The 24997-nt window shown below is 45.2% G+C and overlaps 3 protein-coding genes across 3 annotated transcripts; all 3 read right to left on the reverse strand.

The window, feature by feature from the left end:
- Positions 1–280: 280 nt before the first annotated feature.
- LOC118356494 (late histone H2B.L4-like) lies at positions 281–703 on the reverse strand. Its single transcript, XM_035725434.1, has one exon. It carries the CDS (start codon positions 701–703, stop codon positions 281–283), a length of 423 nt encoding a protein of 140 aa, XP_035581327.1.
- Positions 704–13766: 13063 nt separating this feature from the next.
- On the reverse strand, positions 13767–14876 carry LOC118356595 (late histone H2B.L4-like). The gene has a single exon (XM_035725852.1). The coding sequence runs from the start codon at positions 14874–14876 to the stop codon at positions 14454–14456; it is 423 nt and encodes a 140-aa protein (XP_035581745.1). The 3' UTR covers positions 13767–14453.
- A 2709-nt stretch (positions 14877–17585) lies between these two features.
- On the reverse strand, positions 17586–18233 carry LOC113931308 (late histone H2B.L4-like). Its single transcript, XM_035725853.1, has one exon. It carries the CDS (start codon positions 18231–18233, stop codon positions 17814–17816), a length of 420 nt encoding a protein of 139 aa, XP_035581746.1. The 3' UTR covers positions 17586–17813.
- Between the last annotated feature and the right edge of the window lie 6764 nt (positions 18234–24997).

Below are 24997 nucleotides of genomic sequence, written 5' to 3' on the forward strand. Positions count from 1 at the left end.
GAACAGAAATGACCGCGTAGGAAAGCCAAGAAAAGCGGCATGGTTAAGCAGAGTCCACAGTGGTCCAAAGGAAAAACTGCACGCAAATATAGATGAAAGCAGTGCCGATCATGTTTGGTTCAAAGTAAAGCTACTTTAAATATCCACAGAATGCCACAACGAGAACAAAAACTCTAGAGTTTGTCCCACTTTTTAAAGCCTACAGGCCTTTTCCCGCCAAGTGAGGTGGCTCTGAAAAGAGCCTTTGGTTTGCAAGGTGGTCAGGTGGTCTGGAGGCAGCTCATCGGCAGACGGTGTACCTGATGATGGCTTTGGTGGCCTCGGACTCGGCGTGCTTGCCAATCTCCCCGGGCAGCAGCAGGCGCACGGCTGTCTGGATCTCCCTGGTGGTGATGGTGGAGCACTTGGTGGAGCGGGCCAGGCGAGAGGCTTCGTCGGCGATGCGCTCGAAGATGTCCTTGACGAACGAATCCAAGATGCTCACGGTCTTCTGCGAGAGGCTCAGGCCCTCGTGAACCTGCTTCAGAACCCTGGGGAAGTAGGCGGCGAAACTGTTGGGGCGGCGGCGGCGGCGGCGGTGGCGGCGGCGGCGGCGGCATTGGCGGCTTGGCTGCTCGTGCTTCGGGCTCTTCGGGTCCGCTGCTGTGGGTTCCTCCGTGCCCGGGCATTCCCCAGAAGGGGTCTCACAGCCAGGCTCAGCCATGTGGGGCTCGCCTTCCCGACAGCCTGGAAGGAAGGACAATGGCGGCTGCCGAGGGGGCGCTGGCCCATTTACAGTCGCTGCATTTCCTGACGTCACGGGCAACCTCCATATCTGATTGGACAAAATGCAACGCAGGGGAGCGGGACTCTATGCCAGGCCGTGTCCCCTGTGACGGCATACCCTCGAGCTTCACATCACATCGGACAATCGGAGAAGGAATTCGCCCATTCCAGCAACAATGCAAAGGCCAAATTTCATCTAAATATCCTGTACACCAGATGAGGGTGCATTTCCAGCTCTGATTAATGCTGAGGCGTAATTCCTGCCCAGCTGAGAATGTGTGACAGGAGACAAGAAGTTACCTGCTGCCAAAACACAATGGACGGACAGGCACAGGACAGTCACTACTATTCCAAAATCAAGGTATTGGAAAGGGAAACAAGGGTTCGTGGGCCCAGAGCAAGTTTGGGTCCTAGTAGGAAACATTATATTAGATCATAAGGGTGGAAAAGAATCCTCTTTGGCTCTAGGTCCCGAGCTCTGCTCCCAAAAGGGGTGGCAGCCCCACACTCTTTGCCATGGGAAGTGACGGCCTCCAACCTATCCAGGGCTGCTGCAGTACCTTCTTCTGAAGGCCAAGTATTCCTAAACTTTGGAACCCAGGAGGTGGCCTCGTTCTCAGGAATCAAGGAGAAGATGGCTCTACAGATCCTGGCATTGCGCCTCTGGGTCTGTAGTGGCAGTGGCAGCCCTGCCAGCCACTGAACCTTCTGTGGGGTCATTTGCCCCCTTTCCTGAAGAATAGCCCATGTTCCCAGTGAGATATAGCTGTGGGCCCTTTTCTCGCCTGCCGAATCCCAGCAGTCCCAACAGTCTTCCTTCGTGTTGTCTGTCCCATCTCTTTCCCTTGAGTTCCGGCTAGCCACCTTTCAGCCAGCATCAAATTCTCAGAATAAGACACCTGTTGGCTTTCCCTACATTCCAAAGGGTTCAAGCTATTGCACAGTAGGGTCCTCCACACGTTTGTCTTGCATAACAGTATCTCCATTCCTGGCTCCTGCTGAGATGGTCGATTGGACCCACGTGTCACATGCCTAAGCTCCCAACTGATCGTTTTCCAGGCACGCCCGTGGCCCTTTTTCCAAAGCAGGCTACCTGGTTAGGCTGAGAAGGTTGCAAATCATCGCATGCTAGTTTCATCTCATTTCACGCTACATTCTTCAATTTAGGTCTCTCCTCTGGCATTTACTATGAGCAGCAAGGGGAGACCAGGCCATGCCTTCAACCCTGTGCTTACAAATCCCCTCAGCTTATCTGTCCCAGCTCATCATGTGAACGTTCTAGTCTTCACCAAACACAAAACACTGGCACATGGTGAGGGCAAATACTCTGTCACCTGATAACAAGGATGGCCATTCCTCAAGTTTCCAATAACATGCCTCTAATTTCCATCTGCTATCTCAGCAGAAGCACCCTTCTCACTCACATTTCTAGCAACATAATTTTCATGATGCTCTATGTATTCTCTAAGATGATAAAGTCTTTCCCCATAGCTCTCCTCTTTTCTGTATGAGCCCTCACCTGAAATACACTTCATGTCCATATTTCAACCAAAAGTCCCTCCAAGCAATCTCAGCTTGTTCTGCCATGTATCTCAAAATGCTACCATCCTTACCCATTACCCAGTTTCTTCCCGCCCTCACATTACCCAGTTTCAGAGTCACTCCCAACTCCCTAAGCCTTTGTTAAAACATCATCCCACTTCGGCATCAAGGTCTGCATAAGTGTGCTAAGTCTATCCTTACAAAGTACCACAGACTGGGAAGCTTAACAGAAATGTATTGTTTCAGTTCTGGAGGTTAGAAGTCCAAATCAAGGGTTGTGGGCCAGGTTACATCCTTCTGAGATGTGTGAGAGAAGAATCAGATCCTGGTACCTCTCTCTCGGGCTCGTAAATTACTGACTCTTCCTATTGTTTTGTTTTGTTTGTTTTTCCACATTTTCTTCTCTATGCGCATGTCTTTGTGTTAACATTCCCCCCTTTTATACAGGCAAAAATCATTTTGGATTAGTGTCCATACGAAAGACGGTATTTTAGCTTGATTGCCTCATTAAGGATTCTATCTCCAAATATGATCCCATTGGAGGTCCTGGGGGTTAAGGATGTCTTCATATGATTTTGGTGCAGGTGGAGGGTGGGATGGGGTATAGAACAACCCATCTGAGATGCGAAAACCGAGCTGTACATGGGCACATGCACTGCTTCTTCCATCATATAGATTACTTGTTGTCCCGTTAGAGAAGTGAGGTGACCTCATTCACCACCTTTTTCCTGAAGATGGTATTAATGTTGCTTAATTTTATCATATTTTTCATTTTTCTAGCTTCCAATCTCTGCAAAAGTGAATATACTCTGATTTCAATTTTTAGAAATTGATTACGGTATTTTTGGCAATCCATCTTTGGTCGATATTTTGAGAATGGCTTTTGTACTCTTGAAATACTTTGTAAATGCCCCTGTGAACGATGACATTCCCTGCCAAACAAATCTGGATAATCTCCAAAAATCCAAAAACTTTCCTTAGCCCATCAGAAGTGCCCCAGGAACCTCCTGAAGTGTCACATCACAAAATTTATTTAGCTATGGCAGAACAATATGACTTCCAGAAAAATAGGGTGGGCAGTTGCAGAAAACGAAGGATACCAGAGAAGGCTTTTGTGTGTAGCAAAGACGTGAAGGGGTGCAATGCCTCTTCCATCACTAGGTGCCAAGTCCGGGTTCTTTGTTGTTGTTTTGTTCTTTGTTTGTTCCAATGTAGAAGAACTCGGATGAGCCATTATATGTCCGGAGTTCTCCTTGGGATCGTTACAGTAAGAATTTAAGATCAGTGGCCACCCTCGCAAGGTTTCTTGCTTATTGTTTCTCTGGAATAATTAAAAAATCTAATGAAAGGATTTGGAAAAGTATGGAATGTATTCTCTAAGGCCAGTGGGAAACATTATGAGGAAATCACAGCCAGTAATTTGTCCTTGGTAGTGCCTCAAGATGGGGAAAACTATTTGGGGAGCTAAAGGCTCTTCACCACCATGCCCGTTTTCAAAGATACAACGGTGAGCCTCTTTGCTTAAGCAGCATTCAACTGAGGCACTTCCTTTCTGTCATGCTCATTGTTGCTGTTTCAAAGTCCCCGTGTTTGTCCATGTGACACACAAAGGTTTTCCGTCTTGCTCTTACATACCAGTCTCATATGTAGCGTTTTATGTGAGAAGTCATAATAAGAAATGGAATCCATTAGGACAGTATGGCACTCCTTTGGGTGCTTTGGTCCGTACTTTCAGAAATCAAATAGGAGCATGAGTAAAACAACACTGAATGCACCACATAGACCGAGAAGACTGGGAGTGTGAAGGTGAGGGACAGATACAAACTCCAAGATGCAGTGAGGGAAAATGGATGTTGAGGCCTAGGCAAAATGGAAATGAGTACCCCTGATCACTTCTGAAGGCAACTGAGGACACAGGCCATCTGGTGAGCATTCATTCTCTAATAGTGTGGTTAACGGTAAAGACTGATTGAGAGAAGTGGATTTGTCACTTAAGTAACAAATTATAAGCAACAACCCTGGGAAACTAGTACTAATAAGTCGACCATCCCCAATCAAACTTTTTTTTAAAGGATTTATTTATTTATTTGATAGAGAGCGAGAGTGCAAGTGTGAGGACAAGTAGGCAGAGCAGCAGGCAGAGGGAGAGGAGAGGCCGGCTCCCCACTGACCAGAGAGCGTGATGAGGGGCCTGATCCCAGGACCCTGGGATCATGACGTGAGCCAAAGGCAGCCGCTTAAACAACGCAACCCCCACGTGCCCCCCCAATCCAACTTACTCAACATTACTTTTCTTATGGAATTCATGGAAAAACAGAAGACAGGACCCAATCTAGGTACAGAAATCGCTAAATCAGAAAGTTCAGGAAACAATTCCTATTCTAGGGTCCCTAGTAACTGGAGCTAACACTTTAAGTAGGCCAGATTTAGCTAATTCTATTCTTCCCAAGGCTGTAATCTTTTCTTGTGGAAATCACAAACCTTCAGGATTTGCAGATGGGATTCATGAGGATGATGGAGGCTTCTAGGCAAGGCAACTCAAGCTTCAGTCAGCTGTGAGTTAGCCATTCAGAGATGTGGAGCCGCTGACCCGCAGCATTGGGCCTAGGGTGCGGTCAGGTGTCTCAGGCTGAACCAGTAAGAGTCCTACTGGGTACTCAGCCTCTGTGATTGAGTGGGAAATTGGAATTATACTTTACCTGCTGTTTGTTTCTTTGTTTGACTAGTTGTATGCTTTTAACCATGAGGAGAAGGATATGAATTCAGGCCTGTGCGTGGACGTCTCTCTCACCACTTCCATCAGGTCAGAGGAGAATTGCTCAGATTAATAGTAGTAAAACGATTTCCCTTGATGCCGACCATGTATCTGAACTCAGGCTATTTGAATGTACACTTTGTTATTATTGTTGTTGTTGTTGTTTACCTCTTGCTACATGGGCCTGAGCAAGTAAGACCCATCGCATTACATACTCGGCTTTGCGTGAAGTGGTGCTTGAATGACCACAGACTTTGAGAAAACTGGACTCTTTCCTACTGGGAAAAGGAGATGCCAAGGAAAATTCTATTCCCGGTCCTTAGGTCTGAGAGAGGGGGGGAAAAATTCCCTGAGAATGTGCTTTCACACGAGTGTCCTGGTGTAGCTCTGGGGTTCGGGTTAGCACTGCCAGCATGATGCCAACAGTTCCTAGTCAGAAACCCAGACACATGGCAAATGCACTTCTAATCCTTCCTGGAGGAGTAACCTTAATTGAGGCTGTTACAGGATTCCTGCAGATAAAGTCCTCCTACACAAGCACACAATCCCAAAACAAGCCGCCCCTCTCAAAATCAAACAAGAAACCAAACTGGAAAGTTCCAAAGAATTATGACCAAATGCCAACTTCCAAACACGGTTAAAACTTTCATATAAATAATTAGGAGAGGGACGCCTGGCTGGCTCCCTCGGTTAAGCATCTGCCTTCAGCTCCGGTCATGATACCAGGGTCCTGGGATCGAGTCCCACATCACGTTCCCTGTTCAGCGGGGAGCCTGCTTCTCCCTCTGCCTGCCGCTCCCCCTGCTTGTGCGCTCTCGCTCTCTGACACATGAATAAGTAACATCTTGAGAAAATAATTACAAGACATGTAAAATGTGAGTAGGAAGCGACTCGTTATCAAAAATGTCTTAAATGGTTGTCTAGTCTTGAAAATACTAAGCGCTAGATTAAAAGATCCACCAAAGTTTACACAACAAAGGACACATACCAGATAGAGAGAATGGGTGTGCTAGAAGAGAAGTGAAAGAAATAAGACAGAACGCCTCATAGAAGGATAAAGACAAAAATGGGATGGAAGTGAGGCAAAGAGACTTAAGGAAAGGGGTAAGTAGTTATTAAATGCATCTCAGCGGCATTCCAGAAGCAGAAACTTGGATGAATTTTGGAAGAATAATATTCAAAGACAAATGTCTGGTAATTTCCCCAAATTTAAGGCAGCCATGATATCCCTGATTCAGGAAGCACACGTGGATGCATTGTAGTAAAGCCAGGATATAAGCATAGAGAGCAAGCTAGCAGACCACAGGGCACGGTGCCTAAAAATGGAATACCAAACAATGTGATAACATACCTCTTTTCACCAAGAAATGGAAGCCAAAGCTAGTGCTGAGAGAAAACCACTGTCAAACTACGGTTGCCTGGGTGGCCAGAGTATCATTTGATAATGAGGCTATCATAGACATGAAGATGTTCCAACCAGAACTCTCCTCAAAGACAGACTCTGCTTCAGCTGCTGAGAGTGCAGTCAGCTGGTAGTCCTCGGCCATTAGCCCTTTTAGGCGCTCCCTCCACTACAGAGAGCTGCCTTGTCTGAGCTCTGGGACTTCCCCTGCTGGCCACATCCAATGTCGGATCAACAAGAGTTGAGTAATATAGGTCCCTCTGGTGGTTTCCTAGACAATTTGGGTAAATTGGTGTTTTGTTTTGTTTCGTTTCGTTTTGTTTTGTTTTGTTTTCCAGCCAACAACACTTATATTTGGTCAGCAATTCTAGTGTGCGGGTATTGTTTTTACAACCTAACTACTGTTAAGAAAACAATTTTAAACTTGGAAAATGCTGATAAAATCACTAAAAACCTTTCTGGTGTTTTTATCTGTATGACTACCTCTTTGTGTGCTGTGTTTGGAGACTATGGTCTTTGCCGTTTCTCCTGAGGGTCTCTGTCAGGACTCGGGGCAGGGGCTCGTCAATTATGTCTCTTGATTTGCACCAGCACTCTGCTGGCCATGGGAGAGTTCCTGCCCAAGCCATGGTGACTTAGCCCAGGACAACAGTCCATTCTGAGTAGTAGGAGAAATGGCCCCAAATTGGCCAGTCATTCCTCTGGAACTAGGGGCCTGGGATATGGAGGTCAGACTCTCTCAGTAAGCCAAAGCTGAAAAGCCTACAATTTTGGTGCTTCTGGTGAAGTCTTCCCGAAGCTCCCCTGCTGGGGCATCAGGGAACAAGTGTTGTTGGTTGACCTTTCTTCTCACTGGCGTGCTTTTGTGGTACTTCTGAGAAAGGGAACAGGAAGCTTAATACCAACTCTGATTAGTTGATACAATGCCTGGAAAGCCAGAAGAGGGGAAAGGATCTTCAGGGGGACCCATCTGTGCTAGCTGCAGGTTCCAGGCTGTCAGGAGGAAGAGGACTTTGCAGTACACTGGGAATGCGCCCTCTGGGACTTGTCCTTCTCCCTCTCCTCTCCTGTAGTGGCACCTGTTGGGTTAGGCTGAGCAGCTGACAATGATAGTAGTGGCTTGGAAAGGTAAGTAAACCGGTCCTGACAAACTGGCCTGTGTGCCCAGGCCTGTTCTGATTTATTTGTGAGTAGTGGTTTTGCCATCTGAGAAGATCAGCATCTGGTTGCTTGGCAAGAAAATTGAAAAGGTATGCCAGTGACTGTGACAGAATGGAGGCTCGCTGGGGATTCGTGGCTGCTTGACTTTCTCTCCATTCTACTCTGGGCACTACTGGGCACTACGCTGGTCTTGCCCCACCGGGGCAGGTCAGGCACGCACAGGAGAGCTCTGCTTGAGAATTTCTGGGATCTTTGGTTATCTCTTGTGGACACACCTGAAGGATCACAGGGCCCCAGGCATTTCAGCATTTCGACAGACAGCCACCCCAATCTCATATCCTCACCTCTCGCTTTGTGCAGAAAACATGGGGAAATAAGATTCAGCTCTGGTGTATCCCATTCTGCTGGCCCTTCCTTATAGCATTTACAAACTAGCACCACCAGGAGCTATTATAAGATGTGTAATTACTTATGACCAGTTGAAATACCCCCCCACACACCTCTTAATTGTAATTTCTTAATATACTGCCTTTGGGTAGATAAATGAAAATGGACTTGTCCAATTTATGCCTCTCTTTCTTGTGTGCTGCTCCCCACCTGCCAAAAAATTTGCCCCCCCCCACACACAAAGCAATTGAATAGAAAGGGAAGGTGCTCCAATATTGCTACCTCCTGTTACACATGCCTGTTTAAACCCAGGCATCATTTTCTTCCTCTCTCCCTATGTACTCATGTGTTTCCAACACCACCACTTTACATTTGGTGTCATTTTAAGAGATGGACACATTGACTCTGGGTCTCCAGAGCGTCCTGGTTCCTAGCATGTCCTGATCCAATGGCACTTACTGCTTATCAGAAATATGGTAATGATGTGCAATATAACGTATTCCAATAAAAACAGGACTCTCCTAAGATCTGTTACTGTTTTGATGTTGAAAATGAGCAGACAAAAGGCACAATGAAATGGAATGTTTGAAAGATCTTCTAACCGAAGGCCCAACAAGTTAAGTGGGCACTGGATCCTTCTCTGATTGTCCGATGTGATGTGAAGCTCGAGGGTATGCCGTCACAGGGGACACGGCCTGGCATAGAGTCCCGTTCCCCTGCGTTGCATTTTGTCCAATCAGATATGGAGGTTGCCCGTGACGTCAGGAAATGCAGCGACTGTAAATGGGCCAGCGCCCCCTCGGCAGCCGCCATTGTCCTTCCTTCCGAGTTGTCGAGAAGGCGAGCCCCACATGGCTGAGCCTGGCTGTGAGACCCCTTCTGGGGAATGCCCGGGCACGGAGGAACCCACAACAGCGGACCCGAAGAGCCCGAAGCACGAGAAGCCAAGCCGCCAATGCCGCCGCCGCCGCCGCCGCCACCGCCGCCGCCGCCGCTGCCCCAACAGTTTCGCCGCCTACTTCCCCAGGGTTCTGAAGCAGGTTCACGAGGGCCTGAGCCTCTCGCAGAAGACCGTGAGCATCTTGGATTCGTTCGTTAAGGACATCTTCGAGCGCATCGCCGACGAAGCCTCTCGCCTGGCCCGCTCCACCAAGTGCTCCACCATCACCACCAGGGAGATCCAGACAGCCGTGCGCCTGCTGCTGCCCGGGGAGATTGGCAAGCACGCCGAGTCCGAGGCCACCAAAGCCATCATCAGGTACACCGTCTGCCGATGAGCTGCCTCCAGACCACCTGACCACCTTGCAAACCAAAGGCTCTTTTCAGAGCCACCTCACTTGGCGGGAAAAGGCCTGTAGGCTTTAAAAAGTGGGACAAACTCTAGAGTTTTTGTTCTCGTTGTGGCATTCTGTGGATATTTAAAGTAGTTTTACTTTGAACCAAACATGATCGGCACTGCTTTCATCTATATTTGCGTGCAGTTTTTCCCTTGGACAACTGTGGACTCTGCTTAACCATGCCGCTTTTCTTGGCTTTCCTACACGGTCATTTCTGTTCGATATTTCTGTAGGTCCGCCTCAATGGGGGTTATTTTTGGTATAATGTTGTTTAACTTTTTCTCTCTCATTCTCTCATGAGCGTGTGGTGAATTTTCCAGAGGTTCGTTATGGGTGATATGACAACAGATGAAGTGCAGAAGCTGATATAAGAATCTGTCTGAGTTCTGTTAGGCGGGTTATTGAAGGGATTTTTAAGTATCTGAAGCAACGTCAATATCCTTTATGCTCTTATAGAAAAGATATTTTTCATATGCATTTGAAATTTATGTTAACGTGATATAATGGGTTCCTAGTACAATTTTTAGATGGATTCTGGAATACATATGAACATTTCTGTCTTAATAATTTGTTCAGTAAATATTGGCAGATGTTATTGACAATACAGGTTTCGTGGTTCTCTTTATTTATTTACTTGTTTTTGTTTTGTGTGTTTGTTTCATCAGGTCTTTTATTTCAACAGCAGAGAAAGCAGTACTGTCCTATTTGTGATAATATCACTGTAGTACTATACAATGTTAGTTTACAGCATAATTGTACAGGTACTATTTTATCTGGTAGTTACAACAATGCTATCATAACTAGTTTATTACAGAAGCAACTCAGATCCAGAGAGCACAGACTCCCAAAACTCGTAAGTGCAAGATCAGTTCTTGAACGCAGGAGATCCACACGCTCCGCCAGGGTCCATAAGAAAATGTGGAGAAAAGACATACAATTGAAGTCATTTTCCTGCTGCTGAAGAAAACTGTATTCGGTTAATTCTTACCACCTCTCATTTAAATTCGTCATCTCTTTTATCTTCTCACCCCACCCCCACCATTCTTACTACCTAAAGATTGAAAATATGGCTCATTCATTCACCCAACAGAATCCTTAGTATCTACTCTATCTGGAATAGACAGTGCAAATATGTCTATGTGTAAACAAACAAACAAACATAAAAGCCATGCCTGACTTCAGGTTGCATTTGCTTAGAGTCTGCTAAGGTTCCTGTTTCTTTCTAAGAGTGTAAAGTTTCCCAAGATAAAGCTCTCCTAGGTATATACTCATTTGCAGGGCAATCAGATCAACTAAAACTATTTAGGTTCTCTTCTTTTTTAGCGTTTACATCTTTTTAAAATTTAATTTCCAAATATTCACAGATACCTTTCGACTGTAATGCTGATCAAGAGATTTCTTGTCACTTTCTGGCTCTAATAAGAAGGATAGGAGCATTTCATCAGCATAGGTGGTATTGAGATTTTGTTTGAGATCTATGTGCTCAGAATGATAATTTTGGTTTTCTAAGCCATTTCAGGTAACTTACTAGATATCCAACATGCCCTCCAGTAGCTTCAGCAGCCATTGCAAACACTCTTTTCTCTTGGTTTATTTAAGTAAGTTATCGATGTTCCAATATTAAAGTTTCCTTAAATTTGTGGAAGGGAACCCATTCATCGGAGTCAATTTGAAGAAGTTTGTAGCCCGGAGATACGGATTGTGTGATTTGTTTGCTGATGTCGTTTAGGCCTACCTTCCCCAATCAGAAGTGATCTGAAAGCTGTAAGTTCATCTGAACTCTTTCATTACTCGCAATTTTATGAGCATTCACATCTATGTCTTAACCTCATTGAAATGCAAGCCCGACACTAATCGCCCTACTTCATTCTCCAACTCATTCCTCTTTCTTCAAAAGGAGTTGTTGTCACAATCCCTGAGTGAGTGATTTTGCATTTTCTGACACGCAGGGCTCCAAGATGCCCTAAGATTAAGAATGTCAATGTGCTGCCTGAAGCTTTCTGCTGTACCTACCTTTAGAAGGTGCTCAAACAGGTTCTCCCTGATGACATTATCTGTTCTGAGGGTATGACCATCATGTGCCCCACTGTTAGTGATCGTCTCCATCATCGAGTGAACTGCTTTTGAGAGCACTCAGTCAGCAGATCCAAGTTTTGTTTTTACCGGGAATGTGAACTTCCTGAGAAGAGAGACCTTGTCTCCTTTGCTGTCATATATCAGGAGGGAGTACCATGTATGGCGCTTGGTAGGGACTCAGTAGTTTTTGAATAAATACGGGAAGACGGATAAGAGCAGATGTTCTAGAGTCCCAGAAGGGCGGTGATGGGTTGGGAAAGAAAAGGCAAACCGCAGTGGGTTGAGGAGTGAGATGAGGAAGATGAGGAATGGAGATAGAAATCGGGTACTCTTTCAAAGAAAAGGGATACCGGTCAGGAAGTAGGAAGAGAGTGTTAATGGTATCACAGAAGAGGGGTTTTATTTTAGGATTGGGAGATAAGACAATGTCTAGAGGTAGTCAGTAATAGTGGCTGAATCTCAGTTACTGGTATTGCTGTTACATTACTATCATCATCACCATACCTCTACCATAGGAATTTCCGTTATTTACCCCTTTCATCAGAATCCCAGTGCACCAGTTCTCTATTCCTCCACTTGGGCTCTGAGTTCTGCTTCAAGATAGCATCCTACCGAGCTCTGTCATTTATAGGCTGTGTGGCGTTTGGCGGCCTGCTTAATTTCTCTGAAACTTAATTTCCTTTTCTATTCATTGGAATGACCCACACCTATTTTAACAAGATAAAGAAAGCTAGCTTGGGGCCTCTCTCCAACCCCACTCCTGACAGTCCTTTAAGAAGGCCCACCCTCCATGGCCACGGCCCTGTGTTTTGATTTTTACTGCAGAAGGGTGCTGGGCCCTGTCCATTCTGCATGAGTCCTGGGCAATTAAATGCTGCTTCTTAATCAAACTCTGACTGTACAGTTCTTTGTTCCAGGTGCTGGCAACACAAAGCACCACCAATGGGTACTGTTTCATGAGGACTTACTAGGAGTCAGGTGTCAGGAGCTTTACATGTAGGTATTTTTAATCTATGAAACACATAATGCCTCATATATACTAGAAATATTTCTAAGCACTTCAAATGTGGTAACTCATTTAACCCTCTAAGAGTCCCATCTTCCAGACAGGGAGAGTAAGGCCCAGAAAGATGCAGTAAGTTGCTCAATGACAATGAGCTAGTCAGCAGAAGAGGTAGCATCGGAAACCAGAACACCCGGCGCTAGATTTTGGGCCCTCACACCACTAAAGTGTAAAGCTCCTGGCTTCAGCTTGACAACAGTCCAGTGAAGCTGCTACTATTATTCTCCTCCATTTTCCCCTAAGGCTCAGAAAATTTAGGTTCCTTTCCTAAAGTCACACAGCTGCTAAGTGGTAGACCAGGTTTGAATGAGGTTTCTCTGACTCGGAAGCTTATAACCATTTGGATGGCATGTAAAATCCTTCCTCTAACAGTTTCAAGCTTTTTGCTACATGTGCATATCACCAATCCAATTGTTTATTGAATAGAGCTATTTTAAGGAACTTATTTTCAAGGTTTTTGAAAACATTTTCCTAGCCATAATATCTACAACGTCTCAGGATAACATGGTGTTCGTATATTTTATATTCACACTAACTACACTGCTTAAGTGTAAGAAAAAAAATCTCTGTGCCGCTAAAACCATCTCATGTGCCTGCAGAGGCAGGTGTACCAGACGTAGGGATGTATTGCATTCCATAACGGTTTTCACCCACGGCCCACCCTTCATCCCCCAAGTTCTGTTCAGACCCCTTTTCCTAAAAACCACGGAGGATGTTGGTTTCCTTCCTGGACTCTGGGAGACGTACATTGAGTGGATTTCCTAGGTTGCTCACAACCCACTGGTCAGAACATTACTTGCATTCCAGTGATGTTTGGTGGGGGGAGGTGGATGGCTAGTTCCAGGGAATCATTCACCATATACAGCAGAGCTAACGAAATCACTGATCGACTCTTTTAGAATGTTTTAATTTTGTGGCAAAACACTGCTGTCTTAGGAAGGAGAAGTGTAGCAGAGTGGGCTATCTATTAAAACATGTGCTGAAGAACAGGAGGTGCCAACTGGTTAAGGCCTGCCGGAGTTGGCAGGATAGCCTTGGATGGTGCTCGAAAGACATGTCAGAGATCTCAACCCACCACAGTTGTCAGTAAAACACGTGTGGCGAGGAGTGCAAAAGCAAGCCATGTACACCTTTTCTGCCAAGGCTAAAACCTCACAGGAGAAGGGAGTGTGGGAGGGTGCTTAGCGGCCAACAAAGCCCTCCTTATAACCACTTCCCAGGGACCTGGTTGAGGGAAATTAACCAGACTTTGGAGAGGAAGGCCAGGCCTGGGTGAATGGGCTGCCTTCCTGTGCCATGTGGGAGGAAATTATTCAGCCCAAATTTATTGAGGGCTCAATATTAAGACAGCAATGTTCATATGTATTCCAGAATCCATTTAAAAATTGTACTAGGAACCCATTATATCACGTTAACATAAATTTCAAATGCATATGAAAAATATCTTTTCTATAAGAGCATAAAGGAGATTGACGTTGCTTCAGATACTTAAAAATCCCTTCAATAACCCGCCTAACAGAAGTCAGACGGATTCTGATTTCAGCTTCTGCACTTCATCTGTTGCCATATCACCCATAACGAACCTCTGGAAAATTCACCACACGCTCTTGAGAGAATGAGAGAGAAAAAGGTAAACATCATTATAACAAAAATAACCCCCATTGAGGCGGACCTACAGAAATATCGAACAGAAATGACCGCGTAGGAAAGCCAAGAAAAGCGGCATGGTTAAGCAGAGTCCACAGTTGTCCAAGGGAAAAACTGCACGCAAATATAGATGAAAGCAGTGCCGATCATGTTTGGTTCAAAGTAAAACTACTTTAAATATCCACAGAATGCCACAACGAGAACAAAAACTCTAGAGTTTGTCCCACTTTTTAAAGCCTACAGGCCTTTTCCCGCCAAGTGAGGTGGCTCTGAAAAGAGCCTTTGGTTTGCAAGGTGGTCAGGTGGTCTGGAGGCAGCTCATCGGCAGACGGTGTACCTGATGATGGCTTTGGTGGCCTCGGACTCGGCGTGCTTGCCAATCTCCCCGGGCAGCAGCAGGCGCACGGCTGTCTGGATCTCCCTGGTGGTGATGGTGGAGCACTTGGTGGAGCGGGCCAGGCGAGAGGCTTCGTCGGCGATGCGCTCGAAGATGTCCTTAACGAACGAATCCAAGATGCTCACGGTCTTCTGCGAGAGGCTCAGGCCCTCGTGAACCTGCTTCAGAACCCTGGGGAAGTAGGCGGCGAAACTGTTGGGGCGGCGGCGGCGGCGGCGGTGGCGGTGGCGGCGGCGGCATTGGCGGCTTGGCTGCTCGTGCTTCGGGCTCTTCGGGTCCGCTGCTGTGGGTTCCTCCATGCCCAGGCATTCCCTAGAAGAGGTCTTACAGCCAGGCTCAGCCATGTGGGGCTCACCTTTCCGACAGCTCGGAAGGAAGGACAATGGCGGCTGCCGAGGGGGCGCTGGCCCATTTACAGTTGCTGCATTTCCTGACGTCATGGGCAACCTCCATATCTGATTGGACAAAATGCAACGCAGGGGAACGGGACTCTATGCCAGCCCGTGTCCACTGTGACGGCATACCCTCGAGCTTCACCTCACATCGGACAATTGGAGAAGCAATTCAGGTGCGCACTAAACTTGTTGGGACCTCGGTCAGAATATCTTTCAAAATTCCTATGATAGAGGTATGGTGATGATGATAGTAATGTAACAGCAATACCAGTAACTGCGATTCAGCCACTATTACTGACTACCAATAGACATTGTCCTATCTCCCAATCCTAAAATAAAACCCCTCTTCTGTGATACCATTAACACTCTCTTCCTACTTCCTGACCGGTATCCCTTTTCTTTGAAAGAGTACCCGATTTCTACCTCCATTCCTCATCTACCTCATCTCACTCCTCAACCCACTGCGGTTTGCCTTTTCTTTCCTGACCCATCACCGCCTCTTCTGGGACTCTAGAACATCTGCTCTCATCCATCTTCCCGTATTTATTCAACAACTACTGAGTCGCTACCAAGTGCCATACATGGTACTCCCTCCTGATATATGACAGCAAAGGAGACAAGGTCTCTCTTCTCAGGAAGTTCACATTCCCGGTAAAAACAAAACTTGGATCTGCTGAGTACTCTCAAAAGCAGTTCACTCGATGATGGAGACGATCACTAACAGCGGGGCATATGATGGTCATACACTTAGAATAGATACTGTCATCAGGGCGAACCTGTTTGAGCACCTACTAAAGGTAGGTAGAGCAGAAAGCTCCAGGTAGCACATTGACATTCTTAATCTTAGGGCATCTTGGAGCCCTTCCTGTGAGAAAATGCAAAATCACTCACTCAGGGATTGTGACAACAACTCCTTTTGAAGAAAGAGGAATGAGTTGGAGAATGAAGTAGGGCGATTAGTGTCGGGCTTGCATTTCAATGAGGTTAAGAAAGAGATGTGAATGCTCATAAAATTGGGAGTAATGAAACAGCTCAGATGCACTTAAAACTTTCAGATCACTTCTGATTGGGGAAGGTAGGCCTAAACGACATCAGCAAACAAACCATACAATACGTATCTCCGGGCTACAAACTACTTCGAAGTGCCTCCGATGAAGGGGTTCCCTTCCACAAATTTAAGTAAATTTTAAAATTGGAACATCGATAACTTACTTAAATAAACCAAGAGAAAAGAGTGTTTGCAATGGCTGCTGAAGCTACTGGAAGGGCATGTTTGATATCTAATAAGTTACCTCAAATGCTTAGAAAACCAAAATTGTCATTCTGAGCACACAGATCTCAAACAAAATCTTAAAACAACCTTTGCTGATAAAATGCTACTATCATTCTTATTATAGCCCGAAAGTGACAAGAAATCTCTTTATCAGCATTACAGTTGAAAAGTATCTGTGAATATTTGGAAATTAAATTTTAAAAAGATGTAAACGCTAAAAAAAAAGAGAACCTAAATAGTTTTAGTTGATCTGATTGCCCTGCAAATGAGTAAATACCTAGAACAGCTTTATCTTGGGAAACTTTACACTCTTAGAACGAAACAGGAACCTTAGCCGACTCTAAGCAAATGCAACCTGAAGTCAGGCATGGCTATTTTGTTTGTTTGTTTGTTTGTTTGTTTGTTACCCATAGACATATTTGCAGTGTCTATTCCAGATACAGTAGATACCAAGGATTCTGTTGAGTGAATGAATGAGCCATATTTTCAATCTTTAGGTAGTAAGAATGGTGGGGGTGGGGTGAGACGATAACGGGGATGACAAATTTAAATGAGAGGTGGAAAGAAGTAACTGAATACAGTTTTCTTCAGCACCAGAAAAATGACTTCAATTGTATGTCTTTTCTCCACATTTTCTTATGGACCCTGGTGGAGCCTGTGGATCTCCTGCATTCAAGAACTGATCTTGCACTTACAAGTTTTGGGACTCTGAGCTCTCTGGATCTGAGTTGCTTCTGTAATAAACTAGTCATGATAGCATTGTTGTAAACACCAGATAAATTAGTACCTGTAAAAATATGCTGTAAACTATTAAACATTGTATAGTGCTACGGTGGTATTATCACAAATAGGACAGTACTGCTTTCTCTGCTGTTGAAATAAAAGACCTGATTAAAAAAACACACAAAATAAAAACAAGTAAATAAATAAAGAGGAACCACCGAAGCTGTACTGTCAGTAACATCTGCCTATATTTACTGTACAAAATATTAAGACATAAATGTTCATATATTTTCCAGAATCCATTTAAAAATTGTACTAGGAACCCATTATATCATGTTAATATAAATTTCAAATGCATATGAAAAATATCTTTTCTATAAGAGCATAAAGGAGATTGACGTTGCTTTAGCTACTTAAACATCCCTTCAATAACCCGCCTAACAGAAGTCAGACGGATTCTGATATCAGCTTCTGCACTTCATCTGTTGCCATATCACCCATAACGAACCTCTGGAAAATTCACCACACGCTCATGAGAGAATGAGAGAGAAAATGGTAAACATCATTATACCAAAAATAACCCCCATTGAGGCGGACCTACAGAAATATCAAACAGAAATGACCGTGTAGGAAAGCCCAGAAAAGTGGCATGTTTAAGCAGAGTCCACAGTTGTCCAAGGGAAAAACTGCACGCAAATATAGATGAAAGCAGTGCCGATCATGTTTGGTTCAAAGTAAAACTACTTTAAATATCCACAGAATGCCACAACGAGAACAAAAACTCTAGAGTTTGTCCCACTTTTTAAAGCCTACAGGCCTTTTCCCGCCAAGTGAGGTGGCTCTGAAAAGAGCCTTTGGTTTGCAAGGTGGTCAGGTGGTCTGGAGGCAGCTCATCGGCAGACGGTGTACCTGATGATGGCTTTGGTGGCCTCGGACTCGGCGTGCTTGCCAATCTCCCCGGGCAGCAGCAGGCGCACGGCTGTCTGGATCTCCCTGGTGGTGATGGTGGAGCACTTGGTGGAGCGGGCCAGGCGAGAGGCTTCGTCGGCGATGCGCTCGAAGATGTCCTTAACGAACGAATCCAAGATGCTCACGGTCTTCTGCGAGAGGCTCAGGCCCTCGTGAACCTGCTTCAGAACCCTGGGGAAGTAGGCGTAGAAACTGTTGGGGCGGCGGCGGCAGCGGCGGTGGCGGTGGCGGGGGCATTGGCGGCTTGGCTGCTCGTGCTTCGGGCTCTTCGGGTCCGCTGCTGTGGGTTCCTCCATGCCTGGGCATTCCCCAGAAGGGGTCTCACAGCCAGGCTCAGCCATGTGGGGCTCGCCTTCCCGACAGCTCGGAAGGAAGGACAATGGCGGCTGCCGAGGGGGCGCTGGCCCATTTACAGTCGCTGCATTTCCTGACGTCACGGGCAAGCTCCATAACTGATTGGACAAAGTGCAACGCACGGAATTGGGGCTCTATGCCAGACCGTGCCCCCTGTGATGGCATACCCTCGAGCTTCACATCACATCGGACAATCGGAGAAGGAAATCAGGTGCCCAGTAAACTTGTTGGGACGTCGGTCAGAAGATCTTTCAAACATTCCATTTCATTGTGCATTTTGTCTGCTGAGTTTCAACATCAAAACAGTAACAGAACTTAGGAGAGTCCTGTTTTTATTGGAATACTTTATATTGCACATCATTACCTTATTTCTGATAAGCAGTAAGTGCCATTGGATCAGGACATGCTAGAAACCAGGACGCTCTGGAGACCCAGAGTGAATATGTCCATCTCTTAAAATGACACCAAAGGTAAAGTGGTGGTGATGGAAACACATGAATACATAGAGAGAGAGGAAGAAAATGATGCCTGGGTTTAAACAGGCATGTGTAACAGGAGGTAGCAATATTGGAGCACCTTCCCTTTGTATTCAATTGCTTTGTGTGTGGGGGGGGCAAATTTTTTGGCAGGTGGGGAGCAGCACACAAGAAAGAGAGGCATAAATTGGACAAGTCCCTTTTCATTTATCTACCCAAATACAGTATATTAAGAAGTTACTATTAAGAGGTGGGGGGGGATTTCAACTGGTCATAAGTAATTACACACCTCATAATAGCTCCTGGCAGGGCTAGTTTGTAATCGCTGTAAGTAAGGGCCAGCAGAATGGGATAAACCAGAGCTGAATCTTATTTCCCCATGTATTCTGCACAAAGCGAGAGGTGAAGATAGGAGATTGGGGTGGTTGTCTGTGGAACTGCTGAAATGCCTGGGACCTTGTGATCCTTCAGGTGTGTCCACAAGAGATAACCGGAGATCCCAGAAATTCTCACGCAGAGCTCTCATGTGTGTGCCTGGCCTGCCCCGGTGGGGCCAGACCAGTGTAGTGCCCAATAGTGCCCAGAGTAGAATGGAGAGAAAGTCAAGCAGCCACGAATCCCCAGCAAGCCTCCATTCTGTCACAGTCATGGGCATACCTTTTCTTTTTTCTTGACAAGCAACCAGATGCTGATCTTCTCAGATGGCAAAACCAATACTCACAAATAAATCAGAACAGGCCTGGGAACACAGTGCCCTTTGGCAGGTCTGGTTTACTTACTTTTCCAAGTCACTACTATCATTGTCAGCTGCTCAGCCTAACTCAACAGGTGCCACTACAGGAGAGGAGAGGGAGAAGGACGAGTCCCAGAGGGCCCATTCCCAGTGTACCAAAAAGTCCTCTTCCTCTTGACAGCCTAGAATCTGCAGGTACCTCAGATGGGTCCCCCTGAAGATCCTTTCTCCTCTTCTGGCTTTCCTGGCATCGTATCAACTAATCAGAGTTGGTATTAAGCTTCCTGTTGCCTCTCTCAGAAGTACCACAAAAACACGCCAGTGAGAAGAAAGGTCAACCAACAACACTTGTTCCCTGATGCCCCAGCAGGGGAGCTTCGGGAAGACTTCACCAGAAGCACCAAAATTGTAGGCTTTTCAGCTTTGGCTTACTGAGAGAGTCTGACCTCCATATCCCAGGCCCCTAGTTCCAGAGGAATGACTGGCCAATTTGGGGCCATTTCTCCTACTACTCAGAATGGACTGTTGTCCTGGGCTAAGATGCCATGACTTGGGCAGGAACTCTCCCATGGCCTGCAAAGTGCTGGTAGAAATCAAGAGATATAATTGACGAGCCACTGCCCCGAGTTCTGACTGAGACCCTCAGGAGAAATGGCAAAGACCATAGTTTCCAAACACAGCACACCAAGAGGTAGTCATAGAGATAAAAACACCAGAAAGGTTTTTAGTGTTTTTATCAGCATTTGCCAAGTTTTAAAATTGTTTTCTTAACAGTAGTTAGGTTGTAAAAACAATACCCGCACAACTAGAATTGCTGACCAAATATAAGTGTGGTTGGCTGGAAAACAAAACAAAACAAAACAAAACACCAATTTACCCAAGTTGTCTAAGAAACCACCAGAGGGACCTATATTACTCAACTCTTGTTGATCAGACATTGGATGTGGCCATCAGGGGAAGTCCCAGAGCTGGGACAAGGCAGCTCTCTGTAGTCGAGGGAGCGCCTAAAAGGGCTAATGGCCGAGGACTGCCAGCTGACTGCACTCTCAGCAGCTGAAGCAGAGTCTGGTTTGAGGAGAGTTCTGGTTGGAACATCTTCATGTCTATGATAGCCTCATTATCAAATGATACTCTGGCCACCCAGGCAACTGTAGTTTGACAGTGGCTTTCTCTCAGCACTAGCTTTTGGCTTCCATTTCTTGGTGAAAAGAGGTATGTTATCACATTGTTTGGTATTCCATTTTTAGGCACCGTGCCCTGTTGTCTGCTAACTTGTTCTCTATGCTTATATCCTGGCTTTACTACAGTGGATCCACGTGTGCTTCCTGAATCCGGGATGTCATGGCTGCCTTAAATTTGGGGAAATTACCAGACACTTGTCTTTGAATATTATTCTTCCAAAATTCATCCAAGTTTCTGCTTCTGGAATGCCGCTGAGATGCACTTAATAACTACTTACCCCATTCCTTAAGTCTCTTTGCCTCACTTCCATCCCATTTTTGTCTTTATCCTTCTATGAGGAGTTCTGCCTTATTCCTTTCACCTCTCTTCTAGTTCACCCATTCTCTCTATCTGGTATGTGTCCTTTGTTGTGTAAAATTGGTGGATCTTTTAATCTAGCAGTTAGTATTTTCAAGACTAGAAAACGATTTAAGACATTTTTGATAACGAGTCGCTTCCTACTCACATTTTACATGTCTTGTAATTATTTTTTCAAGATGTTACTTATTCATGTGTCAGAGAGAGAGAGCACACAAGCTGGGGGAGCAGCAGGCAGGGGGAGAAGCAGGGCCCCGCTGAGCAGGGAGCGCAAAGTGGGACTCCATCCCAGGGTCCTGGGATCATGACCGAAGCTGAAGGCAGATGCTTAACCGACGGAACCACCCAGGCGTCCCTCTTGTAATTATTTATATGAACGTTTTAACCGTGTTTGGAAGTTGGCATTTGGTAATAATATTTGGAACCTTCCAGTTTGGGTTCTTGTTTGATTTTGAGAGGGGCAGCTTGTTATGGGATTGTGTGCTTGTGTAGGAGGTCTTTATCCCCAGGAATCCTGTAACAGCCTCAATTAAGGTTCCTCTTCCAGGAAGGATTAGAAGTGCATTTGCAATGTGTCTGGGTTTCTGACTAGGAACTGTTGGCATCATGCTGGCAGTGCTAACCTGAACCCCAGAGCTACACCAGGACACTCGTGTGAATGCACATTCTCAGGGAATTTGTTTTCCCCCTCACTCAGACCTAAGGACCATGAATAGAATTTTCCTTGGCATCTCCTTTTCCCAGTAGGAAAGAGTACAGTTTTCTCAAAGTCTGTAGTCATTCAAGCACTAATTCATGCAAAGCCGAGTATGTAATGCCATGGGTCTTACTTGCTCAGGCCCATGTAGCAACAGGTAAACAACAACAACAACAACAAAGTGTATATTCAAATAGCCTGACTTCAGATACATGGTCGACATCAAGGGAAATCTTTTTAATACTATTAATCTGAGCAATTCTCCTCTGACCTGATGGAAGTGGTGAGAGAGACATCCACACACAGGCCTGGATTCATATCCTTCTCCTCATGGTTAAAAGCATACAACTAGTCAAACAAAGAAACAAACAGCAGGTAAAGTATAATTCCAATTTCCCACTCAGTGAAGAGGATGAGTACCCAGTAAGAATCTTACTGGTTCAGCCTGAGACACCTGACTGTACCCTAGGCCCAATGCTGTGGGTCAGCGGCTCCACATCTCTGACTGGTTAAATGACAGCTGACTGAGGCTTGAGTTGCCTTGACTAGAAGCCTCCATCATCCTCATGAAGCCGATCTGCAAGTCCTGAAGGTTTGTGATTTCCACAAGAAACGATTACAGGCTTCGGAATTATAGAATCAGCTAAATCTGGCCTACTTAAAGTGTTAGCTCCAGTTACTAGGGACCCTGGAATAGGAATTGTTTCCTTAACTTTCTGATTTAGCGAATTCTGTACGGAGTTTGGGTCCTGTCTTCTGTTTTTCCATGAATTCCATAACAAATTAATGTTGAGAAAGTTGGATTGAGGGGGCACGCGGGGGCTGTGTTGTTTAAGCGGCTGGCTTTGGCTCATGTCATGATCCCAGGGTCCTGGGATCAGGCCCCTCATCAGACTCTCTGCTCAGTGGGGAGCCGGCTTCTCCTCTCCCTCTGCCTGCCGCTCTGCCTACTTGTCCTCACTCTCGCACTCTCGCTCTCCATCAAATAAATAATTAAAAGCTTTAAAAAATGTTTGATTGAGGATGGTCGACTTACTAGTACTAGTTTCCCAGGGTTGTTGCTTATAATTTGTTACTTAAGTGACAAATTCACTTCTCTCAATCAGTCTTTACTATTAACCACACTATTAGAGAATGAATGCTCACCGGATGCCCTTTGTCCTCAGGTGCTGTCAGAAGTGATCAGGGGTACTCATTTCCATTTTGTCTAGGCCTCAACATCCATTTTCCCTCACTGCATCTTGGAGTTTGTATCTGTCACTCACCTTCACACTCCCAGTCTTCACAGTCTATGTGGTGCATTCAGTGTTGTTTTACTCATGCTCCTATTTGGTTTCTGAAACTCTGGAGCAAAGCACCCAAAGGAGTGCCAAAGTGTCCTAATGGATTCCATTTTTTAATATGACTTCTCACATAAAATGCTACATAAGAGACCAGTATGTAAGAGCAAGACACAAAAGCTTTGTGTGTCACATGGACAAACACGGGGACTTTGAAACACCAGCAGTGAGCATGACAGAAAGGAAGTCCCTCAGTGGAATGCTGTTTATGCAAAGAGGCTCACCGTTGTATCTCTGAAAATCTGCATGGTGGTGAAGAGCCTTTGCTCCCCAAATATTCTTCCCCATCTTGAGACACTACCAAGGACAATTACTGGTTGTTTATTTCCCGGTAATGTTTCCCACTGGCCTTACAGCATAAATTCCGTAATTTTCCAAATCCTTTCATTAGATTTTTCAAATATTCCAGAGAAACAATAAGCAATAAACCTTATGAGCATGACCACTGATCCTAAATTCTTACTGTAATGATCCCAAGGAGAGCTCCGGAGTTATAATGGCTCATCCGAGTTCTTCTACATTGGACCAAACAAACAACAAAATAACAACAAAAATCCAGACTTGGCACCTAGTGATGGAAGAGGCATTGCAGCGCTTCACGTCTTTGCTACACACAAAAGCTTTCTCTGGTATCCTTCGTTTTCTGGAACTGCCCACCCTATTTTTCTGGAAGTCATATTGTTCTGTCATAGCTAAATAAGTTTTGTGATGTGACACTCCAGGAGGTTCCTGCGGCACATCAGAAGGGCTAAGGAAAGTTTTTGGATTTTGGAGATTATCCAGATTTGTTTGGCAGGGAATGTCATCATTCACAGGGGCATTTACAAAGTATTTTAAGAGTACAAATGCCATTCTCAAAATATCGACCAAATATGGATTGCCAAAAATACCATAATCAATTTCTAAAAATTGAAATCAGAGTATATTCACTTTTGCAGAGATAGGAAGCTAGAAAAATAAAAAATACGATAAAATTAAGCAACATTAATACCGTCTTGAGGAAAAGGTTGGTGAATGAGGTCACCTCACTTCTCTAACGGGACAACAAGTAATCGATATGATGGAAGAAGCAGTGCATGTGCCCATGTACAGCTCGGGTTTCTTATCTCACATGGGTTGTTCTATCCCCCACCCCACCCCCCACCTGCACCAAAATCATATGAAGACATCCTTAACTCCCAGGACCTCCAATGGGATCATATTTGGATATAGAATCATTAATGAGGCAATCAAGCTAAAATACCCTCGTTCGTACGGACACTAATCCAAAATGACTTTTGCCTGTATGAAAGGGGGGAAATGTTAACACAAAGACATGCACATAGAGAAGAAAATGTGGGAAAAAAAAAACAAAACCAAACAATAGGAGAAGTCAGTAATTTAAGAGCCCGAGAGAGAGCGACCAGGATCTGTTTCTTGCCTCACACATCTCAGAAGGAAGTAACGTGGCACATAACCCTTGATTTGGACTTCTAACCTCCAGATGTGAGACAATACATTTCTGTTAAGCTTCCCAGTCTGTGGTACTTTGTAAGGATAGACTTAGCACACTCATGCAGATTTTGATGCCAGAAGTGGGATGATGTTGTAACAAAGATTTAAGGACTTGGGAGTGGCTCTGAAACTGGGTAATGTGGGGGCGGGGAGAAACTGGGTAATGGGTAAGGATGGTAGCGTTTTGAGATACATGACAGAACAAGCTGAGATGCTTTGAGGGACTGTTGGATGAAATATGGACATGAAGTGTATTTCAGGTGAGGGCTCATACAGAAAAGAGGAGAGCTATGGGGAAAGACTTTATCATCTTAGAGAATACATAGAGCATCATGAAAATTATGTTGCTAGAAATGTGAGTGAGAAGGGTGCTTCTGCTGGGATAGCAGATGGAAATTAGAGGCATGTTATTGGAAACTTGAGAAATGGCCATCCTTGTTATCAGGTGACAGAGCATTTGCCCACACCATGT

This window comes from Zalophus californianus, chromosome X (assembly GCF_009762305.2).
Source record: "Zalophus californianus isolate mZalCal1 chromosome X, mZalCal1.pri.v2, whole genome shotgun sequence".
In the NCBI taxonomy this organism is placed as follows: domain Eukaryota; kingdom Metazoa; phylum Chordata; class Mammalia; order Carnivora; family Otariidae; genus Zalophus; species Zalophus californianus.